Source organism: Gymnoscopelus microlampas (assembly GCF_963454915.1).
Source record: "Gymnoscopelus microlampas genome assembly, chromosome: 2".
Lineage (NCBI taxonomy): Eukaryota > Metazoa > Chordata > Actinopteri > Myctophiformes > Myctophidae > Gymnoscopelus > Gymnoscopelus microlampas.
Window position 1 is genome coordinate 18,337,535 of NC_139939.1, and position 23,015 is coordinate 18,360,549.

The 23,015-nt window shown below is 41.8% G+C and overlaps 3 protein-coding genes across 4 annotated transcripts; 1 reads left to right on the forward strand and 2 right to left on the reverse strand.

The window, feature by feature from the left end:
- Window positions 1-1,407: 1,407 nt before the first annotated feature.
- gde1 (glycerophosphodiester phosphodiesterase 1) lies at window positions 1,408-7,108 on the reverse strand. 2 transcript variants are annotated; one of them, XR_014602607.1, is made up of 7 exons: window positions 6,638-7,108; window positions 5,463-5,638; window positions 4,549-4,654; window positions 3,789-3,881; window positions 3,388-3,599; window positions 2,355-2,789; window positions 1,408-2,283 (listed from the first exon to the last, which is right to left on the reverse strand). XR_014602607.1 is itself a non-coding variant. In XM_084083034.1 (6 exons), the coding sequence occupies exons 1-6, from the start codon at window positions 6,896-6,898 to the stop codon at window positions 2,642-2,644; spliced, it is 996 nt and encodes a 331-aa protein (XP_083939160.1). In that variant the 5' UTR covers window positions 6,899-7,108; the 3' UTR covers window positions 1,408-2,641. The 2 variants fall into 2 exon arrangements, 1 of the variants encoding a protein (XP_083939160.1); XM_084083034.1 differs by having other exon boundaries at window positions 1,408-2,789.
- Window positions 7,109-7,619: 511 nt separating this feature from the next.
- Window positions 7,620-8,636, forward strand: tmem186 (transmembrane protein 186; the record flags this gene model as incomplete). Its single annotated transcript, XM_084081347.1, has 2 exons — window positions 7,620-7,703; window positions 7,977-8,636. The coding sequence occupies exons 1-2, from the start codon at window positions 7,701-7,703 to the stop codon at window positions 8,634-8,636; spliced, it is 663 nt and encodes a 220-aa protein (XP_083937473.1). The 5' UTR covers window positions 7,620-7,700.
- Window positions 8,637-10,254: 1,618 nt separating this feature from the next.
- Window positions 10,255-21,985, reverse strand: hmox2a (heme oxygenase 2a). Its single transcript, XM_084081334.1, has 7 exons — window positions 21,928-21,985; window positions 20,745-20,845; window positions 20,336-20,453; window positions 19,120-19,287; window positions 18,378-18,701; window positions 10,535-10,667; window positions 10,255-10,404 (listed from the first exon to the last, which is right to left on the reverse strand). Exons 2-7 carry the CDS (start codon window positions 20,819-20,821, stop codon window positions 10,277-10,279), a joined length of 948 nt encoding a protein of 315 aa, XP_083937460.1. The 5' UTR covers window positions 20,822-20,845; window positions 21,928-21,985; the 3' UTR covers window positions 10,255-10,276.
- Between the last annotated feature and the right edge of the window lie 1,030 nt (window positions 21,986-23,015).

The following is a 23,015-nucleotide window of genomic DNA, read 5'->3' on the forward strand; positions in this document are numbered from 1 at the left end:
GCCGGTTGTGCAAGTGGATTATTATACAAGGAGGAGGGTTACGTACGGCGCGCAACGTTGCCAGATTTTGCGAGAAAAACAAGCAACCAGGTCTATGGAAAGTAAACAAGGCCAAAAGAAGTGATTATACGCCACCTGAGCATTCAAACCCCTTCTTTGAAAATAGCCGATCTACAATCCACTAGCTTGTAGAATTGTTATTTTCAAAGAAAAATCTAGGGGAAAAAAGTGAAAATGTAGGAATATTCAACTCCACAAAATCTTGTATGGGAGACATTTTCAGAAGGGGGGTCTGCAGACAAATACATTTGGGGGTCCTTGACATGAAAATGGTCGAGAACCACTGGTTTAAACAACATTTAGGAAACAAGCCCAAATAAGCAACTACTAACCTCGCGTCACCAGTCAAGCAACTACACAAGCCCCTAATAAACGCAACCTGCATATTTACTAGTAACTTTACAGAAAAACAAGCCCAAATCGCTTATAATAAGCAGACATGGCAACACTGACGGCGCGACGATTTCGTCAGAACCCACATGGGGGCCGATGAGGAGTGACGGGGGGTACTCCCCCTTCAGTGACGTCACTGGGGGGCGTTCTTCCAAAATACTACAGTTCACCTTTCACCTATTAATTTCTACCTAGGCTGCACGTGCGAATCTGTCCTAATTATGAATTCAGAATAAAATATGTTACAGTAGAACTTATGCACTTATAATAACCGATTCACTGTGGTGACTGACACCTGGAGTTGCAAAGCCACAGACACAGCCCATATAGGCTACATTTTAGGACAGGACAGCTCCTGCGTGAGATAGCCATTTGTTGGCTAAATTGAAGTATATGCTTGGGTCTCATTTGGTCGTAAGCATTAACCTACAGTTCACACAAGTGACAAAACGTTGTCATTAAGCTGCAGTAAACACTGCTGCTAGAAGACACAGGCTGACAAGAAAAGCAGCTCAGACTGGCTAATCCAGGGCGATGCTTGTGATCTGTAGTTTATAAACCCAGCCAACAACACCTGACATCTCCAAACCAAGATGCCTGTGTTCAACAGCCCACCCTGATTGAGCCACTTAATGTTGTGTAAACTAATTAAGAAAAAGGTTAGAGAACAGACTAGCCCATTTTGATTAGGTCTATGTGTGATGAAACAAATAACATGTGATAGGAGCAGGGACAGGCATGACTACACCTGAAACATAGATGTTAAATGACGAAACCCAGACAGAAGACCATATATTTTCACATGCCAAACTGTTAAAAAAAAAAACAAGTCTGAATGAAAATTAAAGTATCCTTTCCTAATGAGCATCAACTCCAAATGTCCAGCCATACTGTCAAAATAAGTGGGTGGGGACTTTGTTTTAATAATTTATTAATATTTTATGTGTAGGAGTGCTGATATGAAAGCCAGCCAAGTCTAAAAACACCCCACGTGTGGACCCTTTGACACCAAACTGTATCTGAATGAATGACAGAAGCTTTGTGTCCAAGTGTGGTTTCAAAATGCTGTCTCATAAAAACATTTCTCAGCATCTAATGCTTTCTTTATATCATAATATTTTCTTTTCTTTATCCCGGTCTAATGTATGTATGCCTTGCAATGTTACCTTACATTATGAGCTTCCGCTACCATGTATGCCTTGTTACTAAGCATGTCATTATTCCATCTCTGGTCAATGTGGTAGTCAGATGCAATTCCTGTACATCTATTATTGTATTTTTACAGGTATTAGTAATATACTACTACTACTACTATACTACTACTACTACTACTACTACTACTACTACTACTACTACTACTACTACTATTATTATTATTGGTGAAAAGTTATTGTGACTGTCCCTTTTGTTGTTCAACTGAATAAGAATGAAAAGCAGAGACTGTTATTTCACTGTGTGGCTATGCATTAAGGTCATTAGGATGGATAATTTAAAAAGTGCATACACAGATTAACAGCAACAATTCACTCTATTGATGGATACAGTACATCAGATATGTTTAGTATTTGATTCCCGGTTTGCAGACCACAAGCACTACAAGGATATGAATGTCCAAACAATGTTGTCACGTCATCACAGGTCAAAATATGTAGTTCAGTTAGAATATGTAGTGTAAAGTGAGTGACATGGCACTAGCATTGCCATGTTGAGAGACAATGACATGTACTGCAAATGTAAGCTTAAAACAATTACACTTTGGTAGAGGTTTGGGTTGTATAGTTACCGTACCATGATGTAACTGCCAAGATATCTCCACTTCACCAGTTGCTCCTTTGATTAAAAAATGATTTATGCTCCCAATTGGCTTACATTGCATGGTTTAAAAGGTCTCAAAGTCACACTTTTATCCCACAAATGAATGTGAACAACATTCTGCCAATGTATACAATGATGCCCTATACCCTATCATAATTTCTTTCATGCGCAATAACAAACTTCTTTAAACCTTCCCCCACAGTACTTGTCTGCTATCATGCCAGCATTTAGCCCAGATGGAAGTGTTCTAATTCAAATAGTAAAATCAACAGAAGTTGACATTTTTATACATTGGAAGAATCCAAAGTGTAATTGTTTTTAATTTCTTTTATGTGTGTGTACACACACACATAATTGTATCTCCATGCTAATGTCAATAATGAGGATCACAATCTTCCACTAGACTGTCGGTAATATAGTTGATTTGCAACAAGTCCTGGTAGTACTGCTTCTCCACTGCTGTGTTGACTGTCCACGATACCAAATCTACCTCCCTCTGGGCCCAGTATTGGACATAGTCCCTGTTGACATGAGAAAGAATATGGTGTAAGAATTCTCATTTTGACGAGTCACGTCCCTCAGACACCTCAGGTCAATACAATCACAACATTTTGTGTTTAGGTTGTTTCACCAGCCTAATCGACGTATGTTTCATTAATCATTTAGCATTCAATTAAATTGGGAAGAAAAGGGGGTAAAAAAAAGATTAGCTAGAAATGTTATTTTTAAGTGTGTATACAGGACATTTTGGAACACAGCTGCTTCCCAAATTGCTTGTAGGACTGAATATTACATAATAATTGTGCTGTTTGTTATTAGCTACTCTAAATTAAAAAAAAGGGGGGGGGGAAGGATAAAAAAATAAAATAAAAATGTGTTGAAAATAAATAACACAAGATGTGTTTTCCCTACTCAACATTAAAAAATATATATGTACACGTAACACATTAGGTGTTACATAATAACAGTGACATTTTATTTTTAAGTGTGTATATACAGGAAATTTTGGAACACAGCTGCTTCCCAAATTGCTTGTACAGTAGGACTGAATATTACATAATTGTGCTGTTTAGAGAGACTTCTGATTTAGTGCCTTTGGTTTAGCTTAGAGAGACTCACGGTGAGACAAAGTTCTTCTGCACCAGGAAGGCACTGATTCCACAGAACTTCCACAGCAGGTGATGGTGCGCCCAGTCAAGCAGCACATCCATGAGGGTTGTCCCGTGGTGTTCCCATAGTGACGAGAAGCGTGGCTTGCCGTCTCCGAAGAGACTCAGACTCCACGGCCTGTGGGTCAGCGCTGTGACCACGTCCGGGTCAGCCTGCCTCATCTGAGCCAGGAGTCAACCAGAGACAAAATGTTGCTGTGAGACCCATTCAGCGACTATGTTTTAAAACATTCATTGACTCAAACAACTGAGTACAGATTACCATTGATATGTAGCCACAATGTACATTCCTACACGTCTGTGTAAATGTGTATAATTACATATAAAGCGCTTATTGCACTGCCCACTCACCCTGTAAATTACTTTGGGCTCAAAGGAACAGACGATGCTGGTGTTGTAAAGAACTGGATGTTTCTTATATAACTCCTTTAGAGCTGCTGCTGCCTAGGAGAGGATAACAAGCACATTTTCTGTTGGATATTATGTGATACTTGTTTGTAGTATGTGAGTGTTCCTCACAGACTTGCAGGTGGGCTGACCACTGTGTCGGGTCTGTAGGAAAACTGCTCTGGCTCTGCCCTGACCGGCTGAAACAACAACCCCATATATGATACAGCCCTGAATTCCTTTGCTTGACTGAAAATTTACTGATTAACAACAAACAGACTTGTGTCAGTCTCAACCGTTCCCGCATACAAAATGATTTATCGATCTAGGTTAGTTGGGATGAAATACTTGACAGAGCATAGCCATTATAATGCACGCCCAGAGGACCGGAAGGTTGAAGCAATAGTTGACAAGTGGCCAACTGGTACTGCAAGCTTTACTACAGTATTGAAACGTGTACGAGCTGACGTAAGACGCATTAAGGACTATGTCTCTCTATGTCCTCGAACCCCAGAAGGAGACAGACAATTTTGGGGCAGTCTGCACTGGACGAGCAACTTTCATTGAAATGAGTGGGCAAGGATTTTCTGCAAGGAATTCAGCCTTGCATTTTGTTGATGAACGTATTCTATTTCTGACATTCTCTGAGAAACAATGTTTTAGTGATCCAAATCGATTAACACATTCAGACTTCAATTCAGGCTCTTGACTTGATTGCCTGTACCTGGTCTGGGTGGCCTTTAACATCAAAGTAGATGGTGAGCTGGAGTTTGATGCATTCCTCCACTGCCTCCTGCAGCGTTGGGATCTTCTCACCAGCAAATGTGTCCCTGAAAGGCCGCAACAACAAGCAAACAGTTAAGCCCTTGGTCCCTTGATGTTACAAAAAGAAGAAATGAACATTGCATTCATCGCTTGTATGTGCTGTATTTTAGTGCTAAATTACTAATATGAGCAAAAAATATACATTTCTGCATTCAAGTGGCTTTCTACGAGAGCAGTCTTGAGTTAAACTTTACTATATGGTGTTTTGGAAGCCCTTTCTCCCCATTGTTTGTCTAGTAATTTATCTGACTTGCTTTTACAGAGCCTATGAATACAACATTGTTGATTAACTTCACACCACCATGATAAATCGTCAACATGAAAGAGTGCACATAATATAATATACACATAAATCAGCATTTGTACATTTATGATCACACAATGCATGTGAAAAATGTCATGACCCTCTTCAAGGGCCTCCCACACTATCATGATAACTAAATTGTTTCTTTTACTCATTCTAACTCAAGTTGATGGCAGAGACCACACCACAACTATAACAACAGTGGTGAACGATATTGTTGGGATGACTTCCAGAGAGATTTAATGAACGATAGAAATACGGACAAGTTGGGACAACCAATCACAATCCATCCAAAACTGCAGGGCATCGCTCAACACATCACTCACGTTCCACATGTTTACAGAATGCTATTGTTCATCAGTGCGGATTTGCTCACATCATTATCGTTATAGTTATCTTTATAATTATCATTCTAGGTGTGTGGACTGTGGACAGGCCTTGAGACAAGGCTTCTTATCTGCCTCTATGTTTAAGTGAGGCCTGACAGATGCCAGCTCTCTCCCTCTCACCTGAGCCGATGTTTGGCAGCTGCATCCAGTTTAGCCAGCTCCGAGAAGCTCATCTGGCTGAGAGCTCCTGACCCGTTGGTCGTACGGTCCACTGTGTCATCGTGCATCAAAATAGGGACGCCATCTGATGAGAACTCTAGGTCCAACTCCACACCTGAAGCACCATTCTTACTGGCCTAGCAGCAGAAGAATATGAAAGTGACTTAGATTTTTGTCACAATATTAACAAAAAATGTGATGACGAGCATATCCTTTAATTTTAACCTCAATGGAGACCATCAAACTTGAGTAATCTAAATTTCAAAGAGATGGGGAAGAATTGTGAATCTGAATGTTTTTATTATTTTGGGTAGGGACACAAATAAAAGATGAGGATGTACCACCAGTGTTTTCTCTAGGTAAGAAATGATACGGTATATACAATCTAAGATGTTATTAATTAATATCCTAGCTAGCATGGAAATAGGCTGTAAGCAAATGTGTGGTGCTCCACCAAACAGAACAAACATCATGCATCTGGGGCCCAGATGTGTTTTGGGCAGCGATCATTTTGACTTCTTGGATAAAGACCCCCTTGTCCAGTGGTGTAAAGTAACTAAGTACATTTACTCAAGTACTGTACAATTGTGAGGTGTTTTTTACTTTACTGGAGTATTTCCAATGTTCAGTACTTAAAATTCTACTCCACTACATCTCAAATATTATACTTTTACTCCACTACAATTATTTGAACACTTCAGTTACTAGTTACTTTGTAGATGTTGATTACAGTGTTATTACAAAACATGCATTAACCACTTCAGCCACATACATTTTGGCCATTTGAAAATAGCTGATCTACAAGCTCACAATGCGTCGCGATGCAACACATTGTGGATCTTGTAGAGCTTGTAGATCTGCTATTTTCAAAATACTTGTATACATTGTATACATTTGAAAAGTTGTGAAATGGGATATTCTGCATGATAAGTACTTTCAACTTTTGATACTTTAATTACTTTTTGATATACTTTTGTACTTTTACTCAAGTAAATTTTGAATTCCGGACTCTTACTTGTAACAGGCTATTTCTACATTGCAGTATTGATACTTTTATTTCAGCAAAAAATCTGAGTACTTTTACCACCAAGTGCCCTTGTCCCATCATGATGGGTGTTCCTCTATTGACTCCTCACCTCTCGTATAGCTGCCAGGGTGTTCTCAGGCGCATCGTGTCCCCCACCACGGTGGGCGATCGCTGACACCGAGCCTGGAGCTTTGGCAGGCCGCAGCACCTGTCGTGCCCGGCTTGGTGGCACCTGAGGGAACCGAAATGCCAGCAGGAACACGTACAAGGCAGCCGTGAGGCCGGTGGACCACAGCGGACTCCTGGTCCCCAGCAGAACCACCACGAACACAAGGGAGTAGAGAGTCACATCATCTCCGAGCTGCAGCATGATGTCTGCAGGCTACATGTGACCACAGCACAGTGTTGTCCAGGGTTGGAACTTTCTGTCTCTGTCTGACTTAACTCCTTGTTCCTTCTTCTTTCAACACGCACGTCCCGGAAACGGTCATGTTCCGTCTGTCTAAATGACCACGACTCAGCAACATTCTCATTCTATTAGTGTCACACAGGGCTGGGTTGTGTTGGTAGGCAGCTGATAACCTATGACCAGCTCAGCAGATCATTTACGCTTATTACGCATCACGTTACGCACGTACGTCAAATGACTGGGGATCAGGGGGATCCATTGACATTGTAGTTTGGATATCCGGTTTAGAGCGGATACGGAAAATAATGTCTTTGCTTCTATGTTGCACGTATGTGTTCGTGAAAATGACCGTATACAGTAGGCGGGCTCTGGGTCGGATCCGAGCACGGAACAGTGAATAGAACACATGCTTTAGTTTCAGCAAAGATTGGTTTCAGGTACAGCAGAAAGCTGATATGCGACGTTACGTCAAGTGCAACCAGCGAATAATTACAATTTATGTAAATAACATGTATATCCCATAATAGATAATACATATTCTTTGAGTCACACATCCGGGTTTTTGACCAATAAACACCTTTGTTTGGCTGGTTCTCCGGGCCAAAAAAAGGCATCACGTGACATTGATCCACGTGACGTATGTGTAGGCGGAATAAGATAAACGGTAAAATAAAAACATTAACTACATCCGGGTCGAAGTTAGACATGGCTGCTTCCATGCAGTGATTTTTATTGACATTTGGTCGTAAGCTTGCTGTCCGTCATGGTAAGACTTATCTGTTAATTTTCTCAGTTTTGTTTTAATTCAGTCGACATGCAAGATGTCTGAAAAAGTAGACACCAACTAACGTTAGATACTGATTATTAGGTGCCCATAGCCAATTCAATTTGTAATTGTATAATTGTACCTAGACAGTTAGTTATATTATATAATTGTCTACAATGCAGATGTCATAGTGTAGTCAAGATGTGCTCACATATTATCAGTTTATATATTTGAATGATATTTCAATTCCTTTGATATTTCTATCCGATACAGCTTAGGTCAACAACAGTCCTTCCCAGGCTAACTTCACAACTACTCTCCTGTGCCAGAGGATCATCATGTGTACTGAGAAGTTCAAGTGTACAGCCCCATCTAGCTACACATGGAAGACTACTGGCACCCATTCAGCATTGTTCTTCCCAAGTTATCACCCTGTCAAAATACTGTGACCTGTCCACACAGAAGTACAGTATGATCTACAAACTACCACACATAAAGCTCCTCAGTGGTCTCTCCAGGCTCAAACTGCTTCAGACAGCAATCACTCTGGTCATTCTGCCTCCCGTCTATTACCTCTATCTCCAAGGAGACGTGTCCTACTTCCTGGTTAGTTATAGCACTGGTATAGCGGTATTCGCCGGCGCCATGTTGTACACTGCAAGTCATTTCCTCAGGAGAGTGGTGGGGATGATGTACCTGGATTCCTCCCAGACCACCCTCAAAGTCTCTCGCCTCACCTTCTGGGGCAAGCGCCATGATATGTACTTACCTGTGTCAGACGTCATGACCATCGGGGATGCAGGGGACGCTATAGGTGAACCCATTTTGAAGCTGAAGAGGTTCAGTACTCCACAGACCTTGTATTTCTCCATGCGCTTTGGGCAAGTGGTGGACAAACGTGCATTTGAAAAAGTGTTTGGGTCTTTAACATGATTTGTTAAAGACAGACTTTAAATATTTGTGTACATTGAATATTTCAGTGTTGTGCATAGAACATGTTCTCTGCTGTTTGAACTCACATTCAAAGTGAATAAAATCATTCATGTTTCAGTATTTAATGCATAATAAATTATTGCAACCGAGAAATTAAACTGAGACACGCCTTTTCACTGTTAAAACATAATTACAGTATCCTGAAAGAGTGAATTCATGAGTATGTTCTATTACAGTACATTCAAGGTCACAAAGCATACCATGTTGTTGCACCCTATAATGAATTATTGAGAATAACATGATCAAACTAAAGTATGAGACTTTACACTTAACACATTTCTCACACTATGTACTGTAACAAAGTTATGTCCATAAATATGCATTGCATAATGAATCTCCTCTACAGTTATTACACATGGTACATAATACAGTGTAAATATCAGGTAGGAAATCAAAACCGGGGGCTGGAAATACATAAAACACAATAGCACACCACTGAGATGTCAACAATAAACTTCTGTATCTAGAAGAGATGGCTCTGGTCCTCTGGACCTCTCTGTTACTAAGGATTTTTCATCCTACCAGGATTAATTTGTCCCACATACCGTTACAACAAAGGTTATATAGGTCACTACAGTTATGTGACCTGACAATATCAAACTGTGCCCTGTACAGTACGGCAGGGATTAGGAGGACTAGAGGAAAGATGTACAGCAATTCCTCCGGCCAGTTGTGGGCAGAGGGCATCCAGAACCAGGGGTTCCGGTGGCTCTATCACTGATAACCAGAATGGACAAAAAAGTTCCCTGAGGAGGAAAGAATGTCTACTCAGATTCTGCCAAACATTTTCCTAAGTTGCTCTACAACCCTATGATGCAGGCATCTGTCACCCTCTTGTGGCCCTGCCCTCCAGCATGTACACTGCCGTGTTGTGAACCCTGGGAATGTATGCTGCATGTACATATGGTAGATATCCCTGAGCCCACACAGAGGCAGCCTCTCAGCCTTTGCCACACTGTGGAGACGTGGAGATCTTTCACTCGCCCTCTTGGTGGTTGATGTAAGCCACCACAGTAGCATTGTTTGTCCACACCACCACATGTCTACCCACTAGGGAAAACTGCAGAACCAGCCAGGTGAACAACCCTGAGCTCCAAGCTCAGGTCAAGACATTGATTGACTGTTCAACCAAGGGGGCTTCCAATGACTCACTGACTTACCCCCCAACCTGTCAGGGAAGTGTCCAAGCACACCAGCTTCCCATGGAACATCCTGTGCAGCTTCACTCTCCCCGAGAAAAGGGAGTGTGAGCGCCACATCAACAATGCCCGCTGGCACTGTGTTGATACCATAATGTTGTGTTCATAACTACAAAGACACAGGGTAAATGCAATTAAAGTCCTGGTAGAATGGAAAAACAGTAGTACCAGGGGTCCCTAAAGATATGGGTTGGGAGCAACAGGTCTACAGTACTATATAACAACACATTTATTATTATTGTCATGAAGAAACAATGAGAGAAGTTGGAGGGAGGTGGTCAATTTGGTACATGAGCTAAAATCTCAAAATGAGCTCCAAACAATACACTGTGTCCTCTAATCTTTGCCTTGTAGTAACTGGCTGAATCGTTCTATGACAGATCACATGATGTACCAGGCAGCCAGTCCAGCAAAGGCAGCCACCCAAGAAGCCAGCACCAACTGGCAGGTAGGGTGTCTAAGAAGTGTCAGGGCTAACTGACATGCATAGCTGGGATTTCCACTGGCGGCTATGGAGAAAAGGCAAATGAAGAAAAGAAAGAAGACAGAGGCATGAATGAGTGTGGCAGACAAAAAGACCAGGATGATTAATTTAATTATTGACAGTGAAATATGGAAATAACATTAACATTGACTTACCCATTTTAGCAGCATAATACGGACACTTGTTGATGTCTTCTCCCTGCATAGTCTCTGCATGACTGTGTCCAAAGCCTGCATCTTGGACCTCCTCTTCGATGGTCTTCCCAATCTCTTCAAGTTCTGTGAATACCTGTGATTCAATAAAAATAGACAAAATTGAAACATGTTCAAATGCGTTACTATACTTAAAGCTGCACTATATAACTTTCCTGTTAAATACTCAAGAGCAGGGTGACAAAATACACAAGTTATATTGTATTTATACCAAAGTTGGTATATGTGTAAATTTGAACGTCAAATAAATGGTCAAGGTGTGGGTTTGTCCATATGTGTTCAAATACAATGTCCATGTATTTGCCAGAGAATCACTGTTTACTTATTTATATCCATAATAATATGTATCCACATGTTTCACACAGATTTAATTTCTTAGCTAAGTAGTACCTGTATCGATTTTAAATGATTGAATCGTATCGCCATGAATGAACCAATATTATCCAGGTATCGTATCGTCAACCATGTATCGTGATGCGTATCGTATCGTTAAAATGTATCGTTACACCCCTACGCTAAGGTTTGAAGAGTGAAGGGGTAGGATTAAATATGTTTTATAAAGATTAGTAAAAAGTGACGTAATAAAACTTTAAAAAAAACAAAAAAACTTTACAGTTGGAACTTAAAATCTTCATTAGTACATGTTCAGACACATTTTGCCAATTAAATGTTTTACTCAAAATGACTCTGTATCTTTCACTACTGTTACGGTCAGGTGACCTTATGATTATGTATTATTATGATGTATGAGTAATATATTATTGACATGTATGAGGAAGAGGTGACTAACTGCATGTTTCTTCCTTATCATGCAGGAGGTGTCTGTCATGGGTGAGGAGGAGTGAGAGAAGGCTCTAAATCCCACTGTGATTGGCTAGACTCTGCTATAGAGGTGCAATTGGCTAATGGGCTGTGTGCTCCACAGGTGGACTTGATCACCCATCATGTGATGGCTATAAAAGCACTGCAGGCAGCTAATTCATTGAGATGAGACCTTCCCTGTCCTCTCCACCACTGACCCCTCGTTTGTTTGGTTTGTTAAAGTATGGTTTGAGCCCTTAGGAAAGGCTGACTTTGACTTAATGTTTGGATAACCCTTTTGAGTGATTTAACAGTCTCTTTATTTGTTTTTGTTTCCTTTTCAATTGGCCAGTTAACTTGTTTTTGTTTCCTTTTGTTTTGCTTATTTACCTGAGCCACAATAGCACATTTTGATATTGTTAAAAGGTAAAAGGTAACCTGTGAATAGACTTTAAGGACATTTTGGACATTTAATGACTTTTTGACCGTGAACTTTGTAATAAATATACATCCTTTTTGCAAACTGGTTTCAAAGAGTCATATATGTTGCACTCACACCACCCCTAGGGTGGGGGTCGTAACATATTTGGGGGCTCGTGCCGGTTTAGACACCCTTTTGGTAATTTGCATATATTTAAGTTGATTTATGGTGATAATTAACATATATGTGGAAAAATCGTCTAAACAGTTAATTAGTGGTTAGTTTGATGGTAAATGGAAAAAGGTGCATTCGTTAGTGAACGTTTGTTTTTTGGAAAACATGTTTGAGACTATATGATTTGTTAATTGTTTGGGTTTTTTGTTTTCAGTTGGGTCAGTGGTTAGCCGGATGGATGTGTTTTCGGCAGGTGGAGGTAAGCAGGTTTTGTGTGGACTTTTTGGTAACTTGGAGAACTTGGTTCTTTTAATTCGGTTCTCATGTTCACACGGTCTGGGAGATCGGCTGGTAGGATCTTAACTAGGGCTTCTCTAGAAAAGTGTAATAAGAGACAGTTATTGGCCATTGCTAAAGAGTTCAGGCTGCTGGTGATAGCAGGCCAAAAGCAACAAATCCTCAATAGTGTGGTGGATCAACTAAGAAGGAGGGGTATTCTGGAGTCACAGCCAGAGAACAAAGAGAGTGGCACACAGGGTACTAGTGGAGCAATGACGACTGAGGCCGCTAATGTCTCAGGCTCACTAGGAACTCCTGGGGGTCCGGGGATTTCTCTTGTAGAAGGCTCGGGCTCGACCACTCAGACATCACCAGATGTCACACCTGGGGGGGAATTGGAGGAGAACATGCAGCTGAAACTCCGTCTCAGAGAGACAGAGTGCAAGTTAATGCGTGAGGAACGCTTAAAAAGTGAGCAGGAAAGGTTAAAAAGTGAGCAGGAAAGGTTAAGGAGTGAGTTGGAACTAAAAAAAGAGGAGGTTAAATTGCAACAGCAACAAAAGGAGTTGGAACTCATGCATATGAGAGCTAGGTTGCCGGCTGCATCCCCCCAGGTTACTACTCCGCTGGAAGCTCCAGAAAGCAACAGCACTACCCCCAGAGCAGTGTTCGATGTGGGCAGGCACATTGCCCTTGTGCCACCCTTCAGAGAAGGTGAGGTTGACTCCTACTTTCATGCGTTTGAACGCATAGCAAATACACTGAAATGGCCAGAGAATATGTGGGCTTTGTTATTGCAGTGCAAACTAAGTGGTAAAGCGCAGGAGGTCTGTACCAGCCTGACCCTAGACCAGAGTCTCGACTATGAGACGGTGAAAAAAAGCATTTTGCGTACTTATGAATTGGTCCCAGAGGCATATCGCCAAAAATTTCGTTCCACTGAAAAACCTGCTGACCAGTCATTTGTCGAATTTGCTCAGGTGAAAACGGTGTTGTTCAATAAGTGGTGTACAGCAAGCAAAGTGGCTGACTTTGAGCAGCTCAGGGAATTAATTCTATTGGAGGAATTTAAGAACTGCATTCCAGAGCGCATTGTCATGTACCTTAACGAGCAGAAAGTTAACACCGTGTCTAAAGCTGCCGTTTGTGCAGATGAGTTTGTGTTAACACACAGGTCAAACTTTTCTCCTATGCACCGGGAGTCCAGGGGTAACCACGGGAAAAATGGGAAACCTTGGAATAAAGCAAAGTCACCAAACAGTCCGCCGCGTAACGGTAATGGTGCGGGCGGGGCTGGGAACAGTGGGGAAGCACGCAAGTGTTTTGCTTGTCATGAGGAAGGCCATTTAATTCGGGAGTGTCCAACACGCTCACAGAGCAACGAAAAAGAAGGTCAAAATCAGAAAAGCAGTGTCGTTTGTGCGTAATGTTGCTCAGTGTCAGCCTGAGGCAGTGTCTGTCCGGGCGGAGACTGAGGAATGTTTCGGTCCTTTTCTATTTAAAGGTACTGTGTCTCTGTGCGATGGTGAGAAAGAACAAATTCCCATTACCATCTTACGTGACACAGGTGCGGCACAGTCGCTGATGTTACAGTCTGTTTTGCCTTTTTCAGAAGGCTCTTCCTGTGGTTCTGATGCGTTGCTGCTGGGTGTGGAGATGGCATCCTCTCGTGCGCCTCTCCATAGGGTGTTTTTGCGCTCACCGTTGGTTACGGGCCTTGTGCAGGTGGGCATACGGGAAGGTTTACCAGTAGAGGGGATCGCGTTGATCCTTGGTAACGACTTGGCAGGTGATAAAGTTTTCCCTACTTTTGAGGTGATAGAGCATCCAGTGATTTCTGAGTTTGTGTGCGAGGGCGCACAGAATGTTTTTCCTGCTTGTGCTGTGACTCGTGCGCAGGCTAGGAAAAACGCTGAGGAAATTAGTCTGAGTGATTCGTTTTTCTGTAGTGATGATCCGTTGTGCACTTCTGCTACTAGCCCCAAGAAAAAGGTGGAAAACGTGTTGCCTATTAAGCCAGATTTTGCGTTCGATGTAAAGAGGGATTCATTTGTGTTTGCGCAGCAGAATGACCCGTCCTTGGCTTCATGCTGGGAAGCAAGCCGTGTGGGGGGCACAGATTGTGCCTACGGTCTGGATGGTGATATTCTGGTGCGTAAATGGTGTCCATCGTCTGCTGTGGAGGCAGAGTGGAACACGGTGTACCAAATTGTTGTCCCCAAAACATTTCGTTCTCAAATTCTGAGTTTGTCTCATGATAATTTTTCTGGGCACTTGGGTGTTCGGAAAACTTATCAGCGCATTTTGCGCTATTTCTTTTGGCCTGGATTGAAAACCGACGTGTCTGATTTTTGTCGCTCGTGTCATGTGTGCCAGGTGATGGGGAAACCTAACCAGGTGATTCCCCCGGCTCCGTTAAAACCTGTCCCTGCTATGGGGGAGCCATTTGAGCACATTATTATTGACTGCGTGGGGCCGTTGCCCAAAACGAAATCTGGCCACCGTTTTCTGCTTACTTTGATGTGTGTCGCCACTCGCTATCCAGAGGCGATCCCGCTGCGCACAATTAAAGCTAAACCGGTGATCAAAGCGCTGACTAATTTCTTTTCGACTTTTGGTTTAGCTCGTTTTTTGCAGAGTGACAACGGATCTAATTTCACGTCCAGAGTGTTTTCTCAGGTGATGGAATCACTTGCTATTAAACACATTAAATCTAGTGCCTATCACCCAGAGAGCCAGGGCGCGCTTGAGCGTTTTCATCAGACTCTTAAAGCTATGCTGAAGAAATTTTGTCTAGAAACAGGCAGACAGTGGGATGAGGGATTGCCCTTTCTAATGCTAGCTGCGAGGGAATCAGTGCAGGAGTCGCTGGGATTTAGCCCAGCAGAACTAGTCTTTGGACACACAGTCCGAGGTCCTTTGCGTGTGCTGAGAGACAGTGTGTTGGCCAAGCCAACAAGCCCAGCAAAAGGTGTGTTAAGTTACGTGAGCGAATTCCGTGAGCGCCTGCACAAGGCTCGTGAGGTTGCTACGGCTGCATTAAAGCAGTGCCAGGATCAAATGAAGGAACGTTTTGATAAAAAAGCAGTTCAGAGGGAATTTGCGGTGGGACAAAAGGTTCTTGCTCTCCTCCCGATTCCTAGTTCAGCTTTTCAATCAAAATTTTGTGGTCCATATGTAGTTCAGAAGAAACTATGTGAAACTGATTATGTGGTGGAAACACCAGACAGAAAAAGGAAAACGAGAGTGTGTCATGTGAATATGCTGAAGCCATACGTGGCCCGTGCGTCTGTTGCGCCGGTGGCAGTGGCCACTGTTGCGCCAGCGGCTCCCTCACTCTATACCCCCGAGAGTGATGGGCTGCGGGTTAAGAATTCTGCTGGTGCGCGTTTGCAGAATTCTGATGTGCTGCGAGACTTGCCGACATTTTTGTCTCATTTGGATAAGGGTGCACAAGCAGACATTATGGCATTAATTAAAAATAACATGGGTTTGTTTTCAGATACGCCATCCCGCACCACAGTCCTGGCTCATGATGTGGATGTGAGGGGGCACTCGCCTATTAAGCAGCATGCTTATCGTGTTAATCCCACGAAACGGGAATTGATAAAGAAAGAAATTGATTATTTATTGGGGAATAATTTGGCTATTCCGAGCTCAAGTGCCTGGAGCTCTCCTTGTCTGCTAGTGCCCAAATCCGATGGCAGCATGCGTTTTTGCACGGATTATAGAAAAGTGAATAATGTAACAGTGGCTGATTCTTATCCTCTTCCGCGCATGGAGGATTGCGTCGACCGGGTCGGCGCCGCCAAATTTGTTACTAAATTGGATTTACTCAAAGGCTACTGGCAAGTGCCTTTGACTGAGCGTGCGTCTGATATTTCGGCTTTTGTTACACCCGATGGGTTGTACCAGTACACAGTGATGCCTTTTGGCTTCCGTAACGCGCCGGCTACTTTTCAAAGGTTGATGCGCACAGTTCTGAGCGGAGTAAAAGACTGCGAGGTCTATTTGGATGATGTGGTGGTTTTTTCTAATACATGGGCTGAACATATTCACACGCTAAGGGAGGTTTTTGAAAAGTTACTGGGGGCTAATCTCACAGTGAATGTGGCTAAATGTGAGTTTGCCCGTGCCACGGTAACATATCTTGGAAGGCAGGTGGGACAAGGCAAAGTGCGTGCATTGGACGCAAAGATCAAAGCAATACTTGACTATCCAGTACCTAAAACCAGGCGGGAACTTCGCCGGTTTATTGGTATGAGTAGCTTTTATAGGTCTTATTGCAAAAATTTCGCAGCAGTGGTTGTACCACTGACTAGTATGACTAGTGAGAAGAAGCCTTACGTCTGGTCACCTGCCTGCCAACACTCTTTTGAGTCCTGTAAAGCGCTCCTCTGCAGTGCGCCTGTCCTGGCGGCGCCTGACTTCAGACGTCCATTCAAGCTGGAGGTAGACGCCTGTGACAGCGGTGCGGGTGCTGTGTTGCTGCAGGAGGACGAGCTGGGCATCGACCATCCCGTCTGCTACTACTCGAAGAAGTTCGGTGGGGCTCAGTTGAACTACAGCACAGTGGAAAAGGAGGCTTTGGCCTTGGTTTTAGCTTTGCAGTTTTTTGAAGTGTATGTAGGTTCAAGTCCATTGCCGGTGCTTGTGTATACTGACCATAACCCTTTGGTTTTTCTGAAACAGATGCAGAACTCGAACCAGAGACTAATGAGATGGTCTCTATTGGTACAGGATTTTAATATTGAGATACGCCACAAGAAAGGGCTGGATAATGTCCTTGCAGACGCCCTGTCAAGAGTTTATTGTTAATGTTTTTTGTGTCTTTTTCTCTATACATTACAGGTGGAGGTCCTTATTGAGTGAACTTCATCTGGGGGAGATGAAGTTCCCTCTTGAGGGGGGAGGTGTTACGGTCAGGTGACCTTATGATTATGTATTATTATGATGTATGAGTAATATATTATTGACATGTATGAGGAAGAGGTGACTAACTGCATGTTTCTTCCTTATCATGCAGGAGGTGTCTGTCATGGGTGAGGAGGAGTGAGAGAAGGCTCTAAATCCCACTGTGATTGGCTAGACTCTGCTATAGAGGTGCAATTGGCTAATGGGCTGTGTGCTCCACAGGTGGACTTGATCACCCATCATGTGATGGCTATAAAAGCACTGCAGGCAGCTAATTCATTGAGATGAGACCTTCCCTGTCCTCTCCACCACTGACCCCTCGTTTGTTTGGTTTGTTAAAGTATGGTTTGAGCCCTTAGGAAAGGCTGACTTTGACTTAATGTTTGGATAACCCTTTTGAGTGATTTAACAGTCTCTTTATTTGTTTTTGTTTCCTTTTCAATTGGCCAGTTAACTTGTTTTTGTTTCCTTTTGTTTTGCTTATTTACCTGAGCCACAATAGCACATTTTGATATTGTTAAAAGGTAAAAGGTAACCTGTGAATAGACTTTAAGGACATTTTGGACATTTAATGACTTTTTGACCGTGAACTTTGTAATAAATATACATCCTTTTTGCAAACTGGTTTCAAAGAGTCATATATGTTGCACTCACACCACCCCTAGGGTGGGGGTCGTAACAACTACTAGAGACTAATAAAAATCTATGATATAATTGTGGTAAACAGACTCCATCAGGGGTAACTTTACACAATACATAGAAGGTAGTGAATAGAGGTGGTGAATTTGTAGACATTTAAACATTTTTTCCCCCTCCATTACTTTAGATACCTGCATAAAAAGCAGTGTTCGTAACTCCCAACCATGGACTTATGCTCCCTGCTCCTGGAAATTATACCTATTTTATACCATCAGTATCATATGTCATGTAAAGGTATGAAAAAGCTCCCCAATACGGTATTCTTATAACAGTTCTCTTGTTCTTGTTTATACAGGTTTGCACTGAGGAAATAGTAGCTGGATTCCTTTTAGAAAACAGAAAATACAAATGGCATATAGTGTACTAATTTAGAAAGAATAATTGCCTCTGTTACATAAGGATGAAATGCATTTTCATTCAACAAGTAGAAAGACTATTTTGAGTATCAGAACCTCTATTGGCAGATAAACATTTCCACAAGCACTGCATTTCCCTCACCATCATGTTGAAGCCAAAGGCCCGATTGGACTCGGCCACGATCCTCTCCTTCGTCTCAGCATCCATCTCTATCTCGTTCATCCTGCTCCTGTACAGCTGCTTAAAGCCCTTCTGACTGTGGATCCCCTCGAACTGGTAGAAGTTGAGGCCCTCGCCTGTGGAAGGGAGTTTCAGTGCCCGCTGCGCCACCTTCTTCAGGATCTGTCCTCCAGAAAGGTCTCCCATGTAGCGGGTGTAGGAGTGAGCCACCAGCAGAACTGGATCCGTCTCTCCCACCTCGTGAATTCGGTCAACATAAGGCTTTGTACCTGGGGAGAGGCTGATCTGTTGGGATGTGGTGAAACAACATGAAAGCTGGTGTCTGCCATACAAACTGCTATAATATTGAATCATTGTGTTTTAATAAACAATCATGTTTTCCGTCATCAGAGGTGACTGGAGCAGGCGTTTCAAAGGCCCCTCTCCATTGATACATCAGCTGATGTGTGGTGACCTGAAGCCTATTTTATGCTCTGTATTATGATGGTGTCAACTGTCAGACAGATCAGTTCTATTTCGGCACAGCAACACCGTCATGCAATGGAGTATAAACTATGCTTAACCTGCACAGGCTCAAGCACCAGACAGTTCTGCTGCCGAAAGAAAAACATCCTTCGGTTGCAATGGTCACACTCACAACCATCACAATCGACTCTGATTTGGTGCCCACTGCACTATCAAGGCTCAACATGCCCCTGCTGACCTGTTTCTCCCAGTCTTCTCCGTAGAAATACTCCAGGTCTCGGGCAAGAGCCTCTTTCCGATTTAACTCAGTGGGGAAATAAATGGGTGCAAACTGCTGGTGGTCTTCATTCTTCTCAATCTCCTCTTCCAAGGCTGAGTAGACAAAGTAGAGTGCTTCTGTGCCCCTCTGGTCAAAGATAAGTACAGAGAGAGAGAGGGGGAGATTTTATAGATCACGGTTTCCCAAACAGTGGGTTGGAACTGGGTCGATTTGTGAATATCCCTTTATTTTTAGTTTCCTACATTTTGTCAATTATTATTTTAAACACACACATTTTCATGAGGTGAAAACAAATGAAAACTTTCTTTTTTTTTAAATGTCAAAAATAATTTCATGAATAAAATAAAAATGATCAAACAAATTCCCGAAATTAGAAAACAAATGTTTAAGAAGTAGTGAAAATAGCAGATCTGCAAGCTTGCAACGTGGCGCAAAGCAACGCATTGTGAGCTTGACTTGTAGATTCTACTATTTTCACTACCGGTAGTTTTGGACCCGGCAAACAGCCAATTTCTCTTTTGGGTCTTGAGCTAAAAAGTTTGGGAACCACTGCAATAGATAATATACAGTACATGCATACAGTTAGAGGTAGGGTAAGTGATTTACTTTTGTTAAACTAAGTGTTAAATAGCTCTATATTCTGATAGTATTCATTGTTATAGAGTGTTTGTTCAGTAAAAGTCTCCCATGTCTCTCTCCAGCTCTTTATTAAACAGAAAATGCATTTTCAGTGCTCTCTCCTGATTGGCTTAAATTTTGTCACCTACCTGAAAATGTTCTATATTCTGTTTACTAAAGAGCTGGAGAGACCCCTGTGACCGAACAAACGCTCTGTAGCAATGATTACTATCAGAATAGTACTTTAACCTTTTAAAACAAAAACATAATGATTACCGAAACATATCACTTACCCTACCTTTAACAATACCTCATATACTGTAGGCCAGGCTCATACCTCAATTATGTACCAAATAAAGCATGCCAAGTTGTCAACACATTATTAATAAAACAGCTTTTTGTTGTTTGTGTAACTTCCACAGTTACTGTATTATAGATACTGTAAAGAGAAGGATATAAGCAAATACATATAAACAGCGTACCCAGGCCTATTGAATAAGCTCTAACATTATGCAGAATCCATGTAAATGCACTCACTGGCGACCAGAAGACAAACCTTGAAAAGCTCTCGTTTGATGCGCCCTCTAAGGAACTCTTTGACAAACTGACAGTTCTCCGCCTTGTCATGCGAGTCTTTGGTCCCCTCTGCTAACAGCTCAGACAAGTCAGTTGGACTGATGGTGGGTGGAGATGATAGAAGACAGAAGTGCAAAGCTGTCATGCTGCATTATGGTTATCAATAACTACTGTATGCAAGATATTTTCAATTCCAATAATTATGACTTAATCTCCACAACTAATAATTTGTTAAAGCTTATGATGATAACCTATTTGAACTTCATATTGTCTATAACTGCGTATTCCCAGAGCAGTAGCTGTTAGTCGTAGAGCATTCATGATCTCTCATAGAGGAATGTATATTAAAGATTACTTTAGCAATGATTAAGAACAACAACAAAACATACCTTAAAACCTCATCATCATCCTCGACAACAATCCTTGCTCCTCCATTTGATACACCGTTGGATTTTGATTCTGGCATTACCTCAGCAGTCACGTTTTACTTCTGCATCAAGTAAGGATGTTGGTAGGACAGAGAGAAAGAGAGAAGCTTTTTTTTCTCAGCATTCATTCGGCCATATAGCCTACAAGTACATCATCACATTATAAATGCCACCAAGGAAACTGTGGACTCAAAATAACTTTATTTGATGTTGTGTTAGACTGAAAGATCTTGTGTATTGTGATTATAAGATATCAGAAGAAAGCAGTGGGACCTGTGCTGGTTGCACTAAAGCCTCGATACTGCCACGGCTAAATGAGCACCATGCACCACTGTTGCATAAAATAAGAGGTGACAGTAACAGATGTCATAATATCATGGCTAGCACGAGTCACACTGTGAAACTTCTGCAGTCACATCGACCATGTTGTTGTGTGTTTCAACACAGACATATGCAGCTTAATGCAGGCATGGGACATTTAACAGCAGCAGCATACCCTGGTTGGCAACCAACAGATTGAGCCAACAACACATATCCAACAGCCCAATTTGTTCTGTAATTTGTAAGGTAGTTTAGTGTTATCAGGCATTGATGAATGATTACTGTAAAAACACTCTGTATACAAAGCTGGCACTGGTCTAGACTAGAGCCTTCAAGACTATCATAGATATATTTGATCAAGTCTGACTTTTTCTTTCATATCTATGCAAATGTCAGAATTGATTAAAACAAACACATCTATGATAGATCTAAGGCTAGCACTGGTCCGCAGTCATAAGGAATCAATTCATAATGTTAATATCTGTAAAACCTTCTTACTCCATAGTTTTAATATAATGCTCATTGCTCAGAATAAAGAGCTCTGCACCCAGTTACAGTATCAGTGTAGATCTTTTACAGAGCATGTAGTGGTTAAATCATACAGTACAATGTTTGACTCAAGACATCAGTCTAACACATTGCTGTGTGCAGAGGACATTCATGGACAGTTATAAAACTGTGACATTTAAAGTTACAATTCGTAAGTTCAGCCTATAAACATATGCAGCATCTTTCTAGGCAAGCAAGACATACGTGACTAAAAGCAAGCATATAAATTGATCAACGTAAATGTTATTTTGGGAACACTGTAACGTTTGTTTACCTTATTCAAGAACTGATTGCAGCAATAACACCCGATCAGTGAAAGCATGGGGTCTTCTCTGATACGTAACCTCCTGAGTTGCCAGATTTTGCGAGAGAAATAAGCAACCAGGTCTAGGAAAACAAAACAAGCGATGCGACACGTTTTGAGCTTGTAGCTATTTTCCCAAAACCTTGAAATCAAGTGGAATATTTGGAAGATCTTTTAAATATTCGAACACAATCTGGTACAGAACAGGGGTCCCCCATCTGAACATTTTCAGATGGGGTAAGGGAGGGACAAATGCGTATTAATTTGGGGGTCCATGACATTGACCATTTGAGAACCACTGGTTAAAATAATAATTAAAACATTTAGAAACAAGGCAAAAAAATATATTTACAAGCAACTTTACAGAAAAAGAAGCCCAAAGTCGCTTATAATAAGCGGACATGGCAACACTAATAACCCTGCGTCACCCTCTTCTTTTCGCAGATGAGTGAGCCTGGGACCGAGGTTATGCGTCACCAGGCTTTCCTCCCAATCAGAGTTAATTTCACACAATGTGGGCGAGGATTGCCGATGCCCTACCCCCAGAGCCTTAAACGTTATGTTCCTACCCTTATTTTTAACTCTCTCTGACACTGTCTATGTTCCTACCCTGTTCCTACCCTGTTCCTGCTACCATAGACTGTAAAAAATGAATGGTTCCTACCTATACCTCTATGGCTACCCCGTTCGGAGAATCCTTCTATCTTTGGTGTTTAGCCCAGGTGGGCGTGGTTATATGCCCTTACTTCATAACACTCTTCTGCTTATTCTTAGTGACTATTGTTTTTCTGTAAAGTCACTTGAAAAAATTGGTGGTTGCGTTTTTTTTAGCTTGTTTGTTTCTAATGTGTAGTTTTTTGGCTATTTGGGCTTGCTGTCTAAAGTTGTTTATTTAAACCTAGTTGTGAGAAGAGAATCATGCATGCGTTTTGACATGAAATGAAGATAATGAACTTTTTAACTTGTTTATATATGTTTTGTGCTGAATTTTGTAAATGAATTGTTGTAAAAAGCAAATAAAAAGAACATAATATAGCTGCAAGCAGCGATAATACGGG

Coding starts and splice junctions, on each gene's coding strand:
- gde1 (XM_084083034.1), bottom strand. CDS start 6,898: ATGCTGCAGCTCGGAGATGATGTGACTCTCTACTCCCTTGTGTTCGTG. Junction 3,882..4,548: donor TTAAAGGCCACCCAGACCAG/GTACAGGCAATC, acceptor ATCCTCTCCTAG/GCAGCAGCAGCTCTAAAGGA. Junction 3,600..3,788: donor AGCCCAAAGTAATTTACAGG/GTGAGTGGGCAG, acceptor CTCCTGGCTCAG/ATGAGGCAGGCTGACCCGGA.
- hmox2a (XM_084081334.1), bottom strand. CDS start 20,821: ATGCCAGAATCAAAATCCAACGGTGTATCAAATGGAGGAGCAAGGATT. Junction 19,288..20,335: donor TCAAACGAGAGCTTTTCAAG/GTTTGTCTTCTG, acceptor ATCTTTGACCAG/AGGGGCACAGAAGCACTCTA. Junction 10,405..10,534: donor GTATTATGCTGCTAAAATGG/GTAAGTCAATGT, acceptor TTTTCTCCATAG/CCGCCAGTGGAAATCCCAGC.